Source organism: Phalacrocorax aristotelis, chromosome 12, assembly GCF_949628215.1.
Source record: "Phalacrocorax aristotelis chromosome 12, bGulAri2.1, whole genome shotgun sequence".
Classification (NCBI taxonomy): Eukaryota; Metazoa; Chordata; class Aves; order Suliformes; family Phalacrocoracidae; genus Phalacrocorax; species Phalacrocorax aristotelis.
The window spans coordinates 19,250,343-19,272,224 of NC_134287.1; the positions used below are offsets into that span (position 1 = coordinate 19,250,343).

The 21,882-nt window shown below is 41.7% G+C and overlaps 1 protein-coding gene across 1 annotated transcript; it reads right to left on the reverse strand.

Moving 5' to 3' along the window:
• Positions 1-7,308: 7,308 nt before the first annotated feature.
• Positions 7,309-21,871, reverse strand: OAT (ornithine aminotransferase). Its single transcript, XM_075107617.1, has 10 exons — positions 21,769-21,871; positions 18,420-18,646; positions 17,244-17,468; positions 17,023-17,118; positions 14,210-14,337; positions 12,429-12,551; positions 10,665-10,793; positions 9,577-9,690; positions 8,631-8,775; positions 7,309-7,656 (listed from the first exon to the last, which is right to left on the reverse strand). Exons 2-10 carry the CDS (start codon positions 18,616-18,618, stop codon positions 7,496-7,498), a joined length of 1,320 nt encoding a protein of 439 aa, XP_074963718.1. The 5' UTR covers positions 18,619-18,646; positions 21,769-21,871; the 3' UTR covers positions 7,309-7,495.
• Between the last annotated feature and the right edge of the window lie 11 nt (positions 21,872-21,882).

Genomic DNA, 21,882 nt, shown 5'->3' on the forward strand with positions numbered 1-21,882 from the left:
AAATCATGGTCCTGTTATGCCAGGCACAGGGTAAGAGGCACTTACTGCTCTCTCAAGAGCGTGTAGTCAGTCAGACATAGTGGCAGAAGGAAAGCATGTACATTATCCGTGACCCGTAGAGGGGCAAGGTGCTGTGCTCAGCAGGGGGCTGTGGGTCCTGTCCTGCACGGACTGGCTGACTATCTGCAGGTCACTGCAGTTCCTCGAGCACCAGCTCCGCAGCAGTGACCTGCAGCTCTCCATCACCCCCTTCCTCACCCGAGCACCTAATGAAGCATTAACTGCTATGGACTCCCCAAGAGGAACCAAGCATCGAATGGTTAACACAGTCCAGCTCCTTAGGCCAGAGTGGGCAGCCAAAAAGCAAAGTCTTTGGGGATATTTCTGAAGAGAAAATGGGAACAGAGCTGGGTACTCCTCCGGTGGCTCCAGTCCATGTGAACAACATAACCTCAAATAAAGGATGCTTCTCACACCCCCCACTCCAATAAGGCCTCACCCACCCACCACAAGGACAGTCTGCAGTTATGCATCTGTAACGCAATACAGCCAGCACACAAGGTTTGCGTGTTAAACTACTGAAGTACAGTATGTACAAGTGGATATTTTTCCTGCATCGGTACAATTCCTCCTGCTCCCACCTGTGGTGACGGAGCTGGCCGGTCTCTGGGGGACTCACCCTATCCTTGCAATTCAAAAAGATGAGCATTTATCATCAGAGTAGACAGGAGCTGCCACATAACTTGTGGCAGAAGGTGTGGTTTGCTGGAGCACAGGCTAATAGCCAGAGCTTTCATACACTCTGTGATTGCCTCAGCTGTTCTGCCCCCATCAGGGTGGAAATGAATGAAGGTCCTTGTTGGAAAAGCTGTGCTATTCACACATTATTCAAATATGCTTCAGAAATACCAAGTAATTAATATTTAATGACATCTGTTGTCAAGGGTGAAAGATGAAAACCTATAGAGGAATACTGGAAAAGAAACGTTCTTGCCACAACAGAGAGAGCTGTAGGGGCAGACAGCAGCAGTGGTAAGGGAAGGACACCTGGGCATCTTCTCACCCGATGGCCTCAACACGACTTCTGAATCTCAAGGAAACTCCCACAGCATCCTCGTGAGGCTGATAGCTCCTTCAGCACAGCCCCAACTGCCAAATACCTGAAGACATATTGCCCAGGCGTTGGCTGTATTGCCAGCAAACGAGGAGAGCCTGCAAGGGGGGAATGATACGTCGCTGCCAGTCCTACCTGGACAGTCTGTTTGAGCCACGACTTTATTTCTTACATAAAACTATGCTCTAGCATAACTCCCCTGAGGCAGGGCAGCCTGAGTGCCTGCTGGAAATAACTACAGCAGGCAGGGAACTGAGTGTTTAGAGGGTAAGTTACCCCCTCTTACGTACGGTTCCTTCTGTTATTTCAAGTCAAGGTATATAATTGGGCCAGCTTTTCCCCTTTCTCATTTCACAGCTATTCCAAATGACTGTATTAGCTTGAGGATTAGGTCTCCCATGTGTCAGGCCCCAGGGAAGGGCAGGGAGTTCATCCAAGGTCCAGGCCTTTGTTTGGTTTATGTGTTGTGCAAAGGGTCAATACTCTTGAGGGGCTTTCTACGCAGCCTAAATCATAGCAGATTAATAGGATTTTATACAGGAATGAGTAGGAGTTGCTTTCTACCCTTATTTATTTGGACTGGTGCCAATCACAGCCCAGGGATTTTCCAGACAGCGCAGTCTCTGCTCAGATTTCTCTAAACAAGACTGAGCACACTAACAGGGAGCATTGAGGAAGGAAACAACAACCAAACAGGATTCCTTATAGTCACCTCTTATCTACACTACGTCAGCATTCAGCACGCTGCCCTGCAGGGTGAAAACAAGCTGCCTCAAGGATGAAAATAAAAGCGCATTAACTTGCATCGGAGTGAAAAAAACAAAGGGGCATTTTAACCAGTGGCCCAGGTCAACAGCTCTTCCTTGACCCGTGAGCAATCTGACTGCATGGGGCTCAGAGAAGTCCCTCCAGCTCCCCCAGGGTTTTACAGACAGAGCCATACGAAAAGCTAGTTGGTGCAGATGCCAAGACCCTGTCCACACGGTGGTCAACACGGTAGTTTTGTGAGGTTTCTACCAGGGTAGTACTACGGCTTTTTAATTGCTTAGTACTGCCAGGACCATTTTTTTTTTGTCTGTTTTTCCTGCCAAGAGCGGAGTGAACATTCAGCAAAACACCTCCTTCTACTGCACAAATACACCAACCCCAACTGGTTAAGCCTCTCACTCTGGACTGAAGCACCACAGGGAGGCCCAGGGAAAGCAGTTCCTCCATTTAAAGAGATATTTAAAATTTTGTCTCAAACCTCCACCTTCTGATTTGCTCTCCTTCAGTGATGTGAGAAGGAATGCCTCTTTTTTATCCCTTCTCAGCTGTCCCTACATCCCTATCGGTCACATGCCGACAGCTATGAATTACTGGGCATTTGCCACACTAGAGATACAGGAATTCTTTACAATCCCCTTCATACAAGATTAGCCACGCAAGTGCACAGCGCAAGTTATGGGTTGAGGCAGCACCCAGAGATGAGACTAAAGTCTACTACATTTTTCTTTTAGTAGACCAAAAGCAAGCCCCTGGGAGTTACAAACTCCAAAAAACTATACACCTCGCAGTAAGCTCTTAGCTTAAAGCTGAGCTTCTGGCTCCATCTGCTGCCAGAAAGCTGGAAGAGATGAGAAGGGAACAAGAAGCAGCTACAGCCAAAGAGAAAAGGGGGGGGGGAAGATACAACAAAGCCTGTTTTTCTACTTACCTAATCCATTAACACGGCTGTTGAAAGCAAAAAAACACTAAAAAACAGAAACCAAGAAGACCAGAGATTGCTTCATCATGGAAACTTCTAACAAGTTCAAGATGTGCAGCTCTGTACCGGTTCATGACCGATAGGCATTTGGGTCCTATTAAGCAAGCAATCTATTTTGATAATTTTTAACTTTAGAAAATACTGTTTGATGATGTAAATACACGGTTTTGCAGCTGAAAAGAAGCCCGGATAAAGGACCCTGTCATAAGCATGGTTCCCAAGATTGCCATCAGGAAAAGAGAAAAGAAAAAAGGAGAACCTGCATTACATGTCTTCCTATCTCCCCACTGTTCACGATGTTGCTCTTGTCGTGTTTCACGCGGTGCCTTTAAATCTTGGTTTACATTTATCCATAAACAGAGTAATATATTTTTTATGCCAGTATTTTATTCCATGATTTCATGCCAAAACACACGCACACCTCTCTTGCCAAAGTGCCCAGGCCCGCAGCACAATCGGGCATTATTTCTGCAAACAAAGCTTCCAGTGAAGCCAAGGGCTGCCCTGGGTGCCCCAGGAGTGCTGCTTGGGCTCTTGGGTGCTTAGATCACCTCCCTGTGTTTGCACAGCACTGAACGCAGAGTCACTACTCACTTAGAAAAGCGTTTCATATAGCTGATGCAAAGAAACATCAGAAGCTACTCACAAAAATATGTGCAGGCAATATAATGGAGACAGATTAAGCCTCTGCAGCCAAATGCTTAAAGCACCATTTTGAAGATACATATGTCTACCTTTACAAAATTTTATTGCTGTATATTCTTGTTAAAGAAATCGAAACCCTCTGAATAAGCAATACAGATCTCTTTCAAGTACCATTTTAAAAATAAATTTCAATTACACCAGCAAAAAGCACCACTAAAGAAATGCCATTGCCACATTCTCAACTCTTACTAATACAAAGAAAAGCACTTGAGAAATACCGGGAAGGCACAGGAAGGGCATTCTCTGAGCTTGCTTTTCTCACCTCCTATAAAGTTATGATGCAAAAAACAAACTCATTTTATGAAATGTCTTCTCTATTTTCTTTGCACATTTCAGCGTATATATTACACTAATTTGTAAATGATTTTCAGTTTGGCCTCCTTCAAATTAAACTTTGCCCGGGACCTGCATCTGGCAGAGCTATATACACTTGAGCAATAAGTGGAACAAGTACAAACCCAAAAGCGCTGAATTTCTGGCACTAAGCAGTAAGGACACTTTGGTTGTCTACATGTTTTTGGTAATAGAAGCCCTGAAGAAAATGTCTAAGGCTAATTAAAATCCCAGACAACAAAACCAGAGACTGATTTACAAGCACATTAGTTATACAAGCAGCTATATTTGAGTTTGAGAGGTTTATGTGGTGTCACTGAAAGCTGGCCAAATCCCAGTTTATGCTTGCTAAAAGACAGAAAAAACACTTTCCACGATAAAGCAAACCCTTCTTTTGCCCCCTTTCTCAAAACACACACCACAGATCAAAGGCAGATGATCTTGCTGATAGCCTATAATTTTGCCACTTTGCACACCAGAAGAGGAGGAGCTTTGACATTTCCTTTGGCCTTTGCAGCTCTTCCCGGTACCTCACTGACAACTGCCAAGATGTTATTTACTGTTGTTGAGGTGGAGGTTAATGGGTGACAGGCTCAATGTCTGGGAAGAGAAGTCCTGGGTTCCCGTCTTCACTCCCGAAATATGTAAATCTGTACTTGTTCTAGCATTGAACTGTAATTAAACCAAACGTTCAAGAAAACCCTTGTCTGCTTTAGCTCCTACACGCTCATCCTTACCCTGCTCCCCGCCCCACTAGGTTTTCCCCAGTTTGCACACAACAGAGTTGTTTCACAAGCATGAACAGAATTTGTCCCACCCCCAGAAGGACAGACAGTGACAAACACACTCGTGTAGGACATGGGACTTGCTCATTCAGAGCCACCTCCTGGAGGCACATCTTATCCACCACCGTATCAATGCAAAGGGCAAGAACCACCTGCCGCTGTGCCTTGCAAGGGCCCTGGCCACCTGAAACGTGTATTTCTGCTCTAAGCATGCCCATGAGCTCTGGGGACTTTGCCAACCTCAACACTGCCCCTGAATTTCTGAGCTGCTTAGGCAGGTACCGTGCACCTACCACCCTCACATAGGTAGCTATGGCTGTGGGAACGATGCAGGGTTGAGAGCAAGTCAGAGAACTTTCAGGTTAAAACAGAAAACTCATTTGCCCCATCATTAAATAAGGGCAATTTAAGATGACAGTTTTTGACTTGTCTTCAGAAAGGCTATACATACCTTGATTTTCATAAGCTTGCAAAGAAAAATTGGATTCATGAAGCAAACCTAAGATGAATAAAGCACCCAGAAATCAGTCAGCTACGGTCTGCTGTAGAAAAACTTCTCAAGTTCTGAGCAGTCTTGGCCTAGTAAATCTGCAACCAGAAAGTGGGTTGGACAAGATCAGAGCTCAAATTGATCACCAGAAGCCTGAGAAAAATTCTTAGTAATAGAGGATGAAAGCCAGCAGAGCAGACCACAAAATTTTACATGCATGTAATTCATGCTTATTACACAAATAAAAAAATGGGGGGAAAGAGCTTCAAAGCCGTTCTTCAAAACAGTTTGCACAAAGGCGAGTCTGGGAGCACAGGCTGAGAGATAAAAATATGCTACTGCAGGAAAACCCAAACCACAACACCGGGGCATAAACTACTGCACAGCATACAAGCCACATGAACTAGTCTAGCTCTGCTCAGCAGTAGCGAGGGCACAGCCAGAGCAGTGAATCACAGGAGAAGAGCAAGAATGATGAAGGGCTCTAGAAAACATTACCTCTCAGGAAATAAACAGAATTTTAACTAGAGAAGGAGCAATGACTGGAACAGGAGGGATAAGCTTCAGGCATGTAAAAGGCTGTTGCAGAGAAGGAAAATGATCTGTTCTCTGTGGCCTGACGGACTGAATGGGCAGCAAGAGAGACAGATGGAGAATACGGTAGGATACTTGCTAGCAGTAAGGACAGGGAAGCACTGAAACGAAGGCTGGAGTCTTCCGCCCTACAGCCCTTTCAGGCAATTAGGCAAACAATGACATAGCTATACCTATACACAGTTATATAACTGTGTCCTTTGTCCTTGCCAGCCCTATTACTCTACAAAAGTAAACATTTTGGCTGCTAAGGACTGTTTGGGGTTTACCTTTTGGTCTCTGAAAGGACTCCAGGAAATGCAGTTTACATTACTGTTTCTTTCAGCTATTTCACTCCTTTCCAGTCAGATTACATAAGCACAGCTTTCAGAAATGCCAAACTTCCTAGGCAACACCTTTCTGCATTTTTTTCTCACTCCTAAGACTAACAATCACTCTGACACATTGCCGCTTGCAACAATGAGGCCCTTCCAAATGGAAATCAGTCTTACTTCATCTTCAGCAGATGGCAAGTCATTTTGTCTCACCCAAAACACGGTAGGGTGAATGGTTCTGTGACCCTGACCAGCAAACTTGCTCGTTTCCATAAACTAAGTTGCCTTTAAAATACCACGGGATTATTTACCACTTCCAATTACAAACATGTGACTGCATTTAACCCCTGTGCTTGGCAAAGGGAACACTTTGCATTAGCAGTGATTAATCGGGGTTTAGTCTCAGCTAAAATGAACTCAGTTAAGAAATACAAAAAACAAGCTAGTGCAAGAAGAGTAGCCAACTCCACAACTGCATACCGAACACGGGATTGGCAGGGTCCTGAGGCGCAGAAGTGCAGAAGCACTCACCCTGTAAAAAAGCACAGAAGAAGCTTCCGTATAGTGATCGATGGAAATTCATAGACTACAAAGGCAGCACTTGCTGGGGCTCTTGAGTTTCTGCAAGTTTCTGTGGGGCTTGCACTTTTTGAATACACCACATGTTTTAGTTGCATATTAACTTTTTTTTTAATGCAAGGCATGTTTTAATATGAACATCCAGACGATAGAAAGTTTTGTAACAGTAAAAACAGATCTATATGCTTAGACCCATTTTACAAGATTGCAAAGCCAAACACTGAGACCAGGCTTGAAAACAGCATCTCTGTCATACAATCAAAATACTGTACGTACAGAACACAGCTCGATGCTTCTCAAGTTCACCAGCATAACACCTAGTTTGTCAAACCTTCAGCTGGAGAAGTTTTCTCTAGCTACAAACGAGAAACAAATTCTATCCAAAATGACAAGTGCTTCCACCCTACAGACGTCTCACCAAGGGGCAAAAATGCCAAATGTGATGTTTTGGAGAGCGATATGAGAATGCAAGACCACCCTTACTAAAACATATATAAATTACACTTTAAACTTTGGCGAAGACTTTCAACAATTAAACAGATTTCTACAGGTATCTCCCTATATATGTTCTGACTTAACTGTTCCGCAGGTATACAACTAAATGAACAGAACCTCACCACTTCATTTCCAAGTATTCCAAGATTGGAAACTCTTTAAAATCATTCTTTATTTTCTTCAGAACCATTATAATTTAAAGACACAGCTATCTTTTAAGAGTCAGGTCCTCTTAGGCAAATGGAATGAGAGATGCTTGCTTCAAGAGCAGGCCTTCATCGCACATATTTCAGCACACCACCTTGGGTCAGTCAGCGATATACTTTAAGAGCCATGAGTTCAGAAAGACAGAATGGTCTTATGAATTATTTCGATGCACTCTCTGATTTCATCCTCCTTAATCACAAGCGGAGGTGCCAGCCGAATGATATCACCGTGTGTAGGTTTGGCAAGAAGTCCGTTATCACGAAGCCGCAAACACACCTTCCAGGCATCATAGTCTACAATTAAAGGAACAAGAAAAAAAAAAAAAAAGAAGAAACTTATACTACAGCAGAAAAAGTGGCACAACTGCAGCACGTGGTCCATGGGGCCAAACTGTAAACACCTTGCCGCCTGGCAGTGAAAAGATGAAGCGTGTTCACAAATGAAGTGGTCACTTCTGAGCAACTCCACAGAATTTGCAGTGAACACGCAAGACTGCTGCAAAACTGCAATCTGTCTGAAGTGACCCACAAGTTTGCCTCCAACACACGAAGTTTTGCTCCTTCACAGCTAAGTGCTTGGCTGGATGCAGCAATAAATTTAAAAATGTGAACCATGCAAAGGGGAGGTGAGGAACATCTGGATAGGACCTCAGGCAAGGTAACGTTTGTGCCTGGATTCCAGGGCATCACACGCACGCCTTAGGAAATTACACCACCTCCCTGTAGCACTTCGTCACTTAGCATATTCATGACAAAAATAATTGTCTGCTCTGGCTTCTAAGCAGTTTCCTCATACAGTTCAAGGTGTTAATCCCTAGAAACTTGTTCTCAGTCATTAGGTTTTCCCTTCCTTGCACCCTCCTGTATTCATTTTACTCTTCTATCCTGGAAACAACCAACCTCAGCCAATCTTGCCATAATCTGACAAAAACTAGTGTTCCAGATGTGGCTCGTTTTCTTCTGATGAGGAGACAAAAGGATATTTGTTGGGAGCCAGATCCACCACCAGGTCTGAACATTATCAAATCTTAAAAGAATTCAAATCATTAAAAAGACATAATTGTTCAGACTTACTTGGTAAAAAACCTTATTTTTAATAGCACAGAGTCACTTGAATAAATTTTCAGTAGGTACTACAGTACTATAGCCAAGATCTGAACCCAAACATGATGCCTGTGAGCCATCCCCCTACTCCATTAAGGTACTTTCAATTTAAGTTGAAAAATATTTTTTCATGCTATGATTCTGCAGTTGATTATATCTCTTACCTTTGGTTTCCCGAATTACAATTGCATTTAATAGTCCTTTTCCTCTTACAGAAGTTACAATATCAGATGGTGTCTTCATGAGCTCATTTCTTAGTATGTTACCCATTATTTCTGCATTTTTAGCCAAGTTTTCCTCTTCAATTACCTAAAGGGAAGTCAGATCTAAAGTCAACTGAAGGGCACTGCATTTGTTTTATGTACCATGCTGGGATGGATGACTAACAGCATTACAATCGCTGAGATACAAAAGCTGTTGCATCCAAAGTGTCACTGCAAAGGCTGTATATCCAAGCAGATTAATATTAAGCCTTTACTCATTCATGTTTACAAGAACCAATGATCTCTCTGAAATTTTATTATAAACTAACTGCTTTTCATTTGCCATTATTCACAAGTAAACAGTAAACCTCTGAAGACTTTTAATCTGTCCAGGTCCACATACTCGGTAATAATGAGGTTTTCTGAGTGACTTGCATTACATGTAGTCAATTATGCAGTCACAGAGTAATTAAAATATGCACTCTGGACGAGACATTTTACTAGCTTCTGTTTGAGCTCCAGTAGCATCTGTGTGTTATCAAGATGACAGAACAGCAGCCTCAGCAATATGGTATAGTAATATAAGCCAACTTAAAAATGTCTTTGTGAAATTAGTTGGACTATTTTACTGAATTTACATCAGTGTCTTGAAACTTCCCTTAGATACCTTGTCACTTAAGACATTACGACCATAAGAACACAGAAATTAGAACATATTTCTAGTAAAGACTTTAGAATTTGTTTTGTGATCTATGCAAACAGTTACCCACTACCAGTTTTCCATTCTTACTTAAAGCTAGGTTTCTACTCGTAGCAAAACAAATAATATCATTTGTTTAAACAAAGATCATGCCAGCATGACACCCTTTTTGGTTTGGAATCCAACTCTCTTTTACAACACACAAACCTCCAGTGCTGCCATCGCAACACGGCAAGCTAATGGATTTCCTCCATACGTAGATCCATGTTCACCAGGCTTAATGGTCAGCATAACTTCATCATCACATAGTACTGCCGAGACCTAAAATGGGAAGACCAGCCAATTCATTTACATACGTATTTGTAACAGTAAGCTTTAACTCTGAAGTAAACTTTTCCTCAGGGCTCAGGAAAGGATAATCTTCAGCCTATAAATTACACTTACACTCTCTGTACAGAGCTGGGAATGTATCTGACAATCACATAACAGCTTAATCCCTTAAATACACTTTGCTACAGTGGTAACATATAACATCTAACTACAGTTGAGGGGCATTTCTCCAAACTGAATACTATTTCAAGAGTTTAAGCTTCAATACTCCCTTTAACAACTGAGAAATACCTTCAATCGGCCAAAATAGTTCAAGGCATGTTGTAATTTCCAGCCTAATCAGCAGGAATTTAAGTCACTCCAAGAGGATAAAATCAGTCATGTGGGAATGCCAAACAAATGAAATACTGCCAGTTGCTCAGAAATAACTTTAAAATATATGTTTTAACATACATTAGTATTTTTTTTTCCTTTACAGAATTTATCCAGAAATTAATCACAGCAAGTCTGTGATGAACTTCTCTCCAGAGTACAAGAGACTAACCGGTAATTCCAGAATGAAAAGCTGGCCACTGGACACTTATTTTCCTGACAGGATAATATCGAACTGAAGAAAACAGATACAGAGCATCTATTCAATTAATGGACAAGGGCTAAAACACCTAAAAATCACCAGCCTAAGTAGACGGCATCTAATAACGTGCCACCCTAGCAAGTCAAGTATCAACATAGAAAGTTCAGGACTCTATACAGCCATTTCAGCTCTAAAGTTTGTATTACGTATTCCATTAATTGATTATGTATCTCTCACATGTTAGACTATCCGGGTCATAAATCATAGGTAAGCTTGTAAACACTGATTCCCAACTACAACAAACATCAGATTTATTGTTCATTGAACTAGCAGACTTTCAGTGTTAATTAAAAATCATCATTCAACAAATGAGTATTTCTTTGTTACTCACAGGATATAAGCCACCAGAAAGGGCCTTTCCAAGAAGAATTAGATCAGGTCTCACATTTTCATGGTCAACAGCTAGCATTTTCCCTGTTCTGGCTAAACCAGTCTGTACTTCATCAGCAATAAATAGAACCTTTACAGAGACAGAAAGAAGAAAAACCCACACATAAGAGAATGACTTCCACTACCATTCCTAACTCAGTTCAAACAATACAGCATTATTACACAGTAAGTAAAGACCTGCCAGGTGCATCGCACTAAGTCCTTCCTTTACGTCCTCTAAACCTTCTGTAGACTTATATATTCTGTGAAACTACTAACAAGTGAACACACTGTCCACTCTCTCCAACAGCTTCAGCATATTCTTTTCTACATAAGGCATAGCCCATTGACGCTGTCCAACCAAAATCTGTTTGCGGTATAACAATGAGTAGGATTCCCAAAAAGTTAGGATTTGTCTATCGTTACTCCCAATGCATCGTTTGTACACTGACCTTTGGAAACTTCTGAAAAATGCCATCTTAGCAACTCTGCAGGTCTTGTAGTCTGATGTCTGTGTCTAAATAATTCTGAAAACCTAAATCCAAGTTTTTGATCTTGTTTTCCTAAGCTGCACTATTGTCATGTACTACTATTTGTAAAGTAGCTCTTATTTCTTTCTTACAGGTAAGAATCTCAGCAATAATAAAGAAAACTTTATTAATTACATGTCAATACCTTCCTCTAAAGGTACAGAGGGATTTATGGGTAGCACTTGCAAATTAAGAATCAGAATTCTATTGGAACAGAGACCACGGATTTTTAAATCAGACAGGCAACACCAAGGGAATAAGAAGCTGTAAATCAGCAAACCTTTTTTTGTTATTTTCCTTACACTTACAAAAGACGTGGCCTGGGCCTGTGGGAGAGGGTGACCACATTGGTCCTGGAATGAGAATGCAGGGCAGCCTGCTTGTGAGAAGTAGCAGTACCCAAAGACAACTGAAGGACATGGAAATAGGTAGAAACACATCTTCCCACCCTTCCAGAGACACTGAAGGCAAGTGTCTAATTCAGTGCGTCTTCACTAGCAGAGAAGAGAAATTATGGATCTAACACTCTTATTTTCAAAACTAAACACTTCTTAGTAGAATCCAGGCAGGACATAATATTCAGAATAGGAGTGAGGAATGTGGTATAAACCAGGATCTGAGAAAATGTCAAACAAAAGAACAAAACTCTAAGACTTCTGCTCTTCAGAGAACCTAGAAGACCATTCATAAACATATGACCATTTTCTTCAGTGTTTCATTCTGTGACCCGTTACTGTTACTAACTCATGGTAGCACTTAGGCACTCCAGCAACAACGTCCCTTGACAGCCAAGGTAGAACAACTGCAGTAATTGGCTTCTGGTCCAAGAAACTTATCACGTGAAAAATTAAAAGTTAAATTTATTTAAAATAAATGCAGTTTCAAGAACATTCATTAGAAACTTTAATCAGTGACAGCAGTACGAAGCAGTGCATATTTTTCACTGTTAAGAAGTACTTCCTGGTAAGGTATTGCCAGGAAATATAAGAATCATAGAATCATTAAGTTCAGAAAAGACCTCTAGGATCATCAAGTCCAACTGTGAGAAGTATCCCCACCCTATTCCACTGAAAGAAAAGGAAATTATTAAATAGTATATGAAACCCTATATGTTATATATGAGGATGACCTTACAAGATATGCCAGTAAACACAGTGTGTAATGTTTAAGCCACCTTCTTATAGCAAATTCCTTACATTGTGTTTTGTGCAGAGGTCCCGCACTCCTGTGAGATAACCTTTGTCAGGAACAACCACACCTGCTTCACCTTGAATTGGTTCAACCATGAAAGCTGCTACACTGGGATCCTGAAGGGCCCGCTGTAAAAATGGACATACAGATAGGGAAGACAAAAAGAAAAATAAAAAAAACTTTTACTCGGGTCAAATTCAGAAAATATGGAGATGAACACATGTCGCAGAACCTAGCTCTAACCCTGGTGCTCCACCTCAAATGATGATAATAGTATTCATGTCAGGCAGTTATCCCTGAGTGCCATTTCAGTTCCAGCACAGAAACTTATGTCACTTTTTGCCTGGAAAGATCAGCTGGTGTGCTTGGCTTGGGAAATGACAAACCTTAAAAATTGCAAACCCAGACAAGCAGATTATCAGATCAGTTCACAAATTACCATAGAAATACTCTCAGTTTTGCGTTACCCCATACAAGACAAACAATTGCTCAACAATTCCCTCAAACAAAAAAGAATGGAGCCTCTCCAGAACAATTTTGTCACCTTAAAGCAAAGTCCACAGCTACATTTTTGCACCATCAAGTTCCAACAGGTTTAGAAGTCCACGAGACTCAAGAGACATAACGATTCCCAGCATGAATTTACTACAGCTTTTCTCAGTACTGCCCCATGAACAGAACGAATTCCGTTATCAGTCTGATGGACGTGGATCTAAGTTTCAGGTCTCCAAAGCACATTTAAAGCCTCAAAGTTGGCTGAAAGCCACTAAATACTTACAGGGCTTTCACAATGGGCAGCCTTACATAGGTTCAAATCTGAGGAAGCTTTTTCACTCTGTGACTATAATAGAGAGACCTTTATCTCCCCTAACCAAACTCCTAGGAGGCAAGCACCTCTGACCCATAAACCCTCCAACCTTCACAGGCGATTCACTGGTACTCAGCAGATCCAAAAGGCAGAGGACTAACCAACTTGTCATTCATGGAGTCGATTTACCCAGATGATGGAAAAGTGGTAATGTCAAAGCGATAAGGTGTCCCCTCAGCATCCCCTTCTCCAGGCTAAACACCCCCAGGTCCCTCAGCCGCTCTTTGTCAGACTTGTTCTCCTGACTCTTCACCAGCTCTGTTGCCTTTCTCCAGACATGCTCCAGCAACTCAGTTTTTCCTAATATCCAAGCTAAACCTCCCCTGGCACAACTTGAGGCTGTTCCCTCTTGTCCTAAAAACCAAGCGGTTTCTCATCTCAGAATATGCAGGGAAAAGCTGCTGAAATGGCAGTGATTCTGTGTAAGTGAAACACCAGCCTGGCATGGTTTTAAGGATGCTGTGAAACTGGAAAGACTTGTTTGCAGCTGCAGTGAATTCTAGTCATCTGGTCACTGACTGAATGCACAGCATTTCTGAGAAAAGTAGGTAAAGTTATTAGTTTCAGAATCCAAGTCCTGACTTTGGAATGTACGCTACTGATCTGAATTCCCTTATGGTTTATCTGCTATTCTTCTTTTGTACCTTGAACATCTTAGTAACAAGGGAAATGAAAGAGATCACATGGTTTTCCCTTTTACATCTTAAAGCAAAACTAAATATCAAAACCAAAGCAGAATTTACACACATTTCCTATACATAATTATAGCATATCTATTTCTTATATATGTCTAGATGCATACATCTTCATGTCAAAGCACGTGTTTCAAAGGATAAACTTCTGATTTTCCTGCCTTGCTATTTACCAAAGAGACACTGCAGAATGATTTTGTACAAGAGAATTAAAATTGTCAAATACCTCAAGAGCTGGTAGGTCATTGTATGGGATCACTTCAAAACCTGGCATAAAGGGTCCAAATCCATCATAGCTGGATGGGTCGGTAGAACTAGAGATAGCAGCCATGGTTCTGCCCCAGAAATTGCCAGCTAAAAGGAAAAAAAAAAAAAAAAAAAGAGGGGTACTGTAACAAAACTGACTAAGAGTCAGAACAGTTTATAGGACATCATACTGTCCATTTGGTAATGCATTTTAAGAGCTGTCTAACAGTAGCATAGTAGCATCTTTCCATTAGTTGTCAGCATTTTACATTGATGCCATAACTACATCATGTCAGGAAGATATCTTTTTAAAGAAGATGTACAGCTTTTACATAAATATTATTCATTAAATGCAGATAAAAAAGTAAACATCACCCAGAGTTTGTGTCCTAAAAATAAAGCTGCCAGTAAGTCTAAACCAAAAAACATTTCTGTGCATTTTGAAGTTCCAGGAGAACCCATTTGTATTTGTAAAAATACTGTGGCATTCCAGTATTTGATATAGAAACATCAGTTAAAATGTCTAGGAAGCAACTATCACCAAGACTATGATATATTCTTTTTAATATTTCAGTTAAATCAACACAATCTCAGCTAATCAATAATAAGGTGCTTAGTGAGACAAAGGAAGATTCAATGCCTTCAGAGATTCACAAGCTTTTTCTTGCCCCCACTGATTTCTTTGTGTAGCTGTGATCCTAGGGGCAGAGGATGTTCTCAATCTGCAGTAAATCCTGAAGTCAATTATTACTGACATAGCCGGCTCTAGGGCTCTAGGCATCCCTTCTATTTACACCAACGTAAATAGCATTACACTGTTCACTATAGCAATGTCTCCTAGCCGAACAATCCCTGCCACACTTTGCTGACTCACATGCTTATCACCTCAAGGTCATGCTAGTGCAATCCACCGTATCCTGAAACAAAGCCCTGATGACTGAATCACCTGAAGCAGAGCAGCCTGTCTGCTGATGGCAGGCTGTCCCCATCTTAGCACTCCAGCCTCTGTTTTGGCTCACCATCGACCTCAGACCTACGTCAAGTTCTCTGGACTGATGCTTAAAGCCACTTTTTGTTCTGACCCTACCTACCCAAGAGAACTTTTTTCTGCCAAAATGCTGGCTCCTGATAAGAGGATTGTTATTTTGTTCTAACTACTTGGCACATAATTAAACATTGTGGTTAAGGAGATGGGATCATAATAATGGAGGACGTATCCAGTTCATCAAGGTGAGAAAGCACTTTTTAAAGGTTAATTGACTGAAGAACAAAAATATGCGTGGAAGAGAAGGAGGGAGAAATATATTTGTTCAAAGGCTTCCCAGAAGAAGAAAAAGAAAATCTAATCTAATTGGTCCTAGAAACCATAATGCAATATGCAACTATGAATTTCAATTTATAAATGCTGTCTAATGACAGTTTATGGTTCAGCTACTATGTGTACCAAAAGTCAAAAAGAGTATTTGCAGCTGTAGCAATTGGAAAAAAAGTCAATATTTAAGTAGTAAGCTTGATTCTGGAAGGTTTTATAAAATACAGAACCATTGAATAACATTAGAATTGACAAAAATATTTCAACTGTAATAAAAAAATAGCAAATTCAAGTTATTTGAATTTGAATTTTTTTAGCAAAGCACAATGGTCTCTTCAGGGGCAGGAAACTTCTCCCTGTTACAGAGCCAGGCAGAGCAGGCAGATAAAGGGAAGAAATACACCATGGACTTTCCAGGCCCCATATTTACTTCAGCAATATTGCTTTTACTTTCATTACATGATCAAGACTACAGTATGTCTTGACTGGGTTAATGCCAACTTCTGGAAGACTTTAAGAATGTGGAAGAAAGCCACGGGCAGGCAAAGCGTAAGAGGGAAACAGGCTTAACCCAAATGCGGAATCTATGAGAGGGGTGGCAGCAATCTGAGGAATGAATTAAAGAGAAAGGTATATAAAAATCAACCAATTAGGAATAAAAAGATACTGCACTTTAACATCCAAGCAGTGCTTAAAAGAGCAGAAAGGACTGAATGGCAGGCAGTCACTCAGTTTTTGATGACCAAAAAGTTTAAGTAGTACAAATAAGGTCCACTTTATATATTCACTGCTGTTTATAAAGCTTTATAAACCACCTTAATAACTATGGTTTCCTTCCTGGATTTAAGTTCATCGTCGCACTTCCCTTGCAAAAACAGACATTACACCAGCAGCTCCTGACAAAGCACAACTACCCTCATTGCCTCTTAATGCATACACCTCCACAAGGGAGAAGATCTGAAATGCATTTGTCATAGGAATTATATTCATTCCTCTTGCTTTTACAATCACTTCCATTACAATCACATGCATTTCCTACAGGATGTTACATTTTAAAAACTGTTTATAACTCATTGGAACTACTTAAGGTTAAAAATCAAATAGCCAGAAGCATACACAGAATATTTTGTCAACAGAATATATTTAAGACTGAACTTCACAATTTAGAAGGTGGCACTCAAGAGAACATTAAGGTCCTGTAAGGACTGTTGTAGCCAGAGCAGTAGTTTTTTAATCAGAATTACCAACTGCAGATATGCGAGTACAACAAAACCTATTATAGGTTGAGATCTTAGCTTACATTATTAATATGTCAAAGCTTACAGAGACGTTCAACAGACGTGCTTCAGTGAAAAAAAAATGAAACATTAGGAATACTGCGAAGTAATCGCTACAGCTATAGGAGAAATGAGAGTGCTATATCCAATGTCTAGAGCTCCCTTCCTCCTCAGTACCTCAACTTGAACATGCACTTTACATACCTGCAAATATTATTTTTGCTTTGTATTTTGGAATTCCTTTTACAGTGTATGCCCACTTCCGAGCCAGTTTACAGGCAGTTTCTCCAGCTTCCACTCCTAAAACATAAAGCAATACCATTATCACCCTTGTACACGAGACAGGCCATTGATGCAGTACCAAACATTACAAAACAGTTGAACCTCACAGACAAGAAATAATGGAAATAAAGTTAGTTTTTTACCTGTGTTCATTGGAAGAACTTTGTTATAATTGAACATTTTGGTGACAAACTCCTCATATTCACCAAGTACATCGTTGTAGAATGCTCTGGATGTAAGGGTCAGTTTTTCAGACTGAGCTTTCAGAGCATTCACGATCTTTGGGTGACAGTGGCCTTGATTAACAGCACTGTAAGCACTCAGAAAGTCAAAATACTTTCTACCTTCAACATCCCACACATAAATACCTAGGAAGACAAAGGTATGATCAATCACAAAATAAAAGGAGACGTGAGGTAATACTAAATGATATAAGCTAAGAGCTACAACCCAACCCGGTCAAATATAAATGGTATTCTCGCTATTCCTTAGGGCACACCTGAAGGGCTCTCTAACTAGAAAATAATCAGTTGACAAGGAGAGCATGAGCAACAAACTAGTATAGAACAAATAAATGCCCAATGAGGAATCGAGAAAATAAGTATTTCCCATATAAAGCTGCCATTCCACTAAGTAATATCAGAATATTACTTCCCCTTCAAGTCCCTGTTTTGGGTCCTGAAAAGTAGATAGAGAAGAACACTTTTTGTAAGAGGATTGATAAGAATTGGAGAACAAAACCAACAGAAACCAAGTAGTCTCAAAACTTGAGACTGGCAGCTCTGAGCTGTCAAAACATCTACTGATAAACTATTGGATCACTACACTGATAGCATTTCAATATGAACTCAAATAATTTAACCTGCAGAGTATAAAAGCCCCTCAAACATAATTAAAGGCCAGAGTAAATTTAAATTAAGCAATAATACAGTACACAAGGACTTACACAGGGTTCCAATGCACCTTTCTGTGTTCACATTAACATTAAACCTCTCCACACAAGGTAAGGGAAGAAACAAAGTTCCTTAAAACTTTCTTGCTGAGTTATTCTGAATTATGAATATTATCAGAACTCAGACGTCTGTTTAGATAAACCATTTTAGAAAGACTACAGTTTTATCAGGTGGCTTCATGCATAACGATCCAGTTCTCTAACCAGCAATTAGCTGTCTTTATTTCATCAATTATCTCAATCCCACCCCACCCCCAGCCCCCAAAGGCTCAGAAATTTATTAGGTCAAAATCATTAAGCCATGATCCCGTCCCATCTACACACACACATCCTATCTACACCACCCAGGGAGACCTAAATAAAATACCTTTTCCTTTTTCCAGAGCAACAGGTAGTGGGTGATAATTGTGGGCACCATATTTAGCCTCACGTTCAAATATGAAATCAGAGGATGGAGGTCCTTGAACGGTTTTTTTGGTAGCAACTGAGGTAGCAGAACTCAGTGAAGTATGAACACCTCGACAGAGAACGGCAATGCTCTGAGAGCGGGTTAGTTTGGAAAACATTATTGACTTCAGGTATGCTGTTATAGATCTGGGGGGGAAAAAGGAAAGTTAATAATTAGCACTAAGAATACTTCAGAAGAAATGTATGATGCGATTAAACTGCTTTTACTGCCAGGATTACAGGTTTCTCAACTCTTTTGCAATTCAATCAAGAAAGCTTACATGAAGTATAAATGATTGCGGTACTAGCTTCAAATAAGTATTTTTTTCTATGTTAACGTACACGAACAGAAACAAAACTAAGATGTGTGACTCACCAAATCTATGAAATAGTCACATGATTTTTGCTATAACTGTTCCTTTTTCATTGTGCCTTAAATTGTGACTAGATTTATATAAACTACAATAAGAACGTTAAGTTTATCAAACTTCTCGTGCTATTGAAATGCCTTTCATCTAACAAAGATTTCCATAAAACAAATCTTGTCACAAAATCAGGACGTAAATAACATAATACCAGAAAGAAGCCCCTAGCCCATATACTGTTTAGCTGATAATATTATCAGATTTTATAAATGACTGATTAGTTTTAACTGAGGTCAGCTTTAAGAAACAGAACTTGTGACTTTTTATATAAACAGCATTCTTGTTTTTAAAATGTTGCCACCCACACATAAAGCACTCACTGTTAGTAGCATTTTAAGACCATCAAAAAAACAGATGGAACGTGCTAGTATGTTGGATATTAATGAACCTTATAGCACCCTGTGTTTTCTCAGTAAAACTCCGTGATTTCCCCCAAATAACCTTGTACTGTTAACATCTAAGGATAATCTGAGGGTAGAATTCCATGAGACAACGCACTTGCATTTCTGCCCTGTGCCTTCACCTCAGCCAATGCAAAGATACATCCCAGAGAGGGGAAACCACATTGGCATTTTAAAAGCTGTTCAGGCAAGCTCTCCTCACAGCACCAAGTACTGGGAACGGCAGAGAGCCAGCAAGGAAGCAATGATCGCTTGAGCAAGACCAAGAGTTGTCAAAGCTCAAGTTTCTAGTCTTGCTTATAAACAGCAAAAGGTACAAACCCAAAAGGAAGATTGCAGATTACAGTGACAAGCACGTTGGTTATCAAACACAGCCTCCTTTGAAACGTACTCCTCAGCAAACTGAAGAGTTGCGTAATCTTGACACTGCTGTGCTAACACCAAAAGCATACTGTAGAACTTATTTTATACTTATAAATACAGTATAAAAATATACTTATTAAATATCAACAGGAGAACGCAGTGATGGTTTACACAAGTGTGTTATTTCAGGCTGCTTGCAGAGACAGAAATATTGAGTCACGGATTTATTCCAAATTTATTTTGGAAAAAGGTCTGCACGCTGGATGTGCACCTTAAACAGAGAGGCATTTCTTTCCGCAGGCTCCTCAGATATTACATTGCTGCTCCTCACTTCTAAGCAAAGCCAGAAGACTATTTTCTGCTTCTACCAAAATTAGCTACCAAAATCCGAGTCTTCAGGATGAGTCAATAGCCTCCATCCCAGCAAGATGAATGGCAGCTCCACAGCTCTGGGCATTTACCAGCTATCATCGATGCCATTAAATATTAGCTATTTGTGTTAATACTCTTCAAGAGCATTATTCAAAGATGTTGCAAATAAAAAAGGCAAACACCTCTCTGTGCAGGAACAAGTTTTGACAGAAACTCAGCTCAGCTGCGCCACCCAAAATTACAACTTGCTTAACTCCTAAAATTTAATTGGTCAGTGACATCCCGGCCCCTGGCACAGCTCCACGACAGAGCAGCTGATTCTGTAACACGCTTCTATATTTTTGGAGATTTTCCAGACATTCTTGAAATGAAAGCTGTAGAGAAATGAAACTTTCATCTGCCCTGTAACAGACAGCTACCTTTCTGCATTAAGAATTACAGCCCACCAATTTGAGATTCTTCTTTTACTTCTTTCAGGTTGGAAAATCTTACACAGAAATTTTTAAAAGGTCTTTGCCCTCCATGAGGAGAAATGCCCTGCAAATTACACTAGTGAGGCCACATCATTTTATCTGAAGTGTGGGAGGTTACACGGAATAGGGCTGAGCAAAGCTGAGAATTATGGATGAATCCGGAGTTAATAGGTGAAGAAAAATTTGGTTTTGATGATCAGCAACACAAGATGAACAGAAATTTCAGGAAAGAGGAGCACAGTAAGAGGAAAAAAAACTTTGAAAAACTTATTACCAGCTGTGAGGAAGTGAGAAATATGACCATGCCCTACAGCATGTGGTACCGGAATCAGAAGCCAGGGCATTTCACCAAGTGGAAAAGGTCTTGCATCAGAATAGAAAAGCTACTCAAAGCACAGCTGTGAAACATCCTTGAGCAGCTTTGCTCAAGTGCCAAGCAAGAATATCCAGACAAGAGCACTGCACCTGCAGACCTCGCAGGTAAATTCAATGGTTCTATATACCCAATCCCTGACGTACACTGAAATACGCCCCAAGGTAAATCGGCATATATTATCAGATACATGAAAAACGCTGAGATGCATGTTGATACAGCGTAGAAGAATCCATGCTGCACGGCAGCCTTTACCAAGGGAATACAAAAGGGGTGAGCGCTCAAGAAGACAGGCTACAGCAGGAGGGATATCGGTCTGGACATGCCAAACCACCTTTTCGGGCTAGCACCAAATCACAAACAGCTGCGGACCTAGACTGGCAGCCAAGGCAGAGTAAGAAACCCGGCGGAGAAATCCCAGCCCCACGCCTCCGTCCCTCGGCTGAGGCCACCGCAAAGGCAAAGACACCGCGTCCCTCGGGACCCCACGGAGGGCGGGAGCGAGGCTGGCAACCGGCGCGGGGCGGGAAGGCGGCTCCCCGCCGGCTCGGCCTGCCCAGCCCGCCGGGAGGGCCCGGCACCTCCCCGGCTCCCCGCACAGCGCGGACGGGCGGCGGCCCGGCCCCGCCGCGGCTCCGGCCCTGGCCCTGGCCCTCTCTGCGGCTCGGCGTCCCCGGCGCCGCCGCCCTGCCCCGGGAACCGGCCGCCGTGGGGCGGGCCGACCCCTCCCGCCGCCTTCGGTCTCGGGGCCCGCCGCGGTCTCGCCCGCACACGGGCCGGAACCCGGGGCACGGCGGCCCCGCGGAAGGCAGGGATCGCCCCGCGGGCCGGGCCGGGCCGCCCCCGCCGCACCGGACCGTACCTGCCGCCGCCGCTGCTGCTGCTGCTTCTCGGCCTGGAGCCCGCGGCGAAGAGGCGGAGGCTGCCCGCGGCGCCTGTCACCGCTCCTCGCCCCGCGGCCCGCCACGCCCATGCT

Coding starts and splice junctions, on each gene's coding strand:
- OAT (XM_075107617.1), bottom strand. CDS start 18,618: ATGTTTTCCAAACTAACCCGCTCTCAGAGCATTGCCGTTCTCTGTCGA. Junction 17,119..17,243: donor AGTTCTTCCAATGAACACAG/GTAAAAAACTAA, acceptor TTTATGTTTTAG/GAGTGGAAGCTGGAGAAACT. Junction 10,794..12,428: donor ACCTCTGCACAAAACACAAT/GTAAGGAATTTG, acceptor GTCTCTGTAAAG/GTTCTATTTATTGCTGATGA.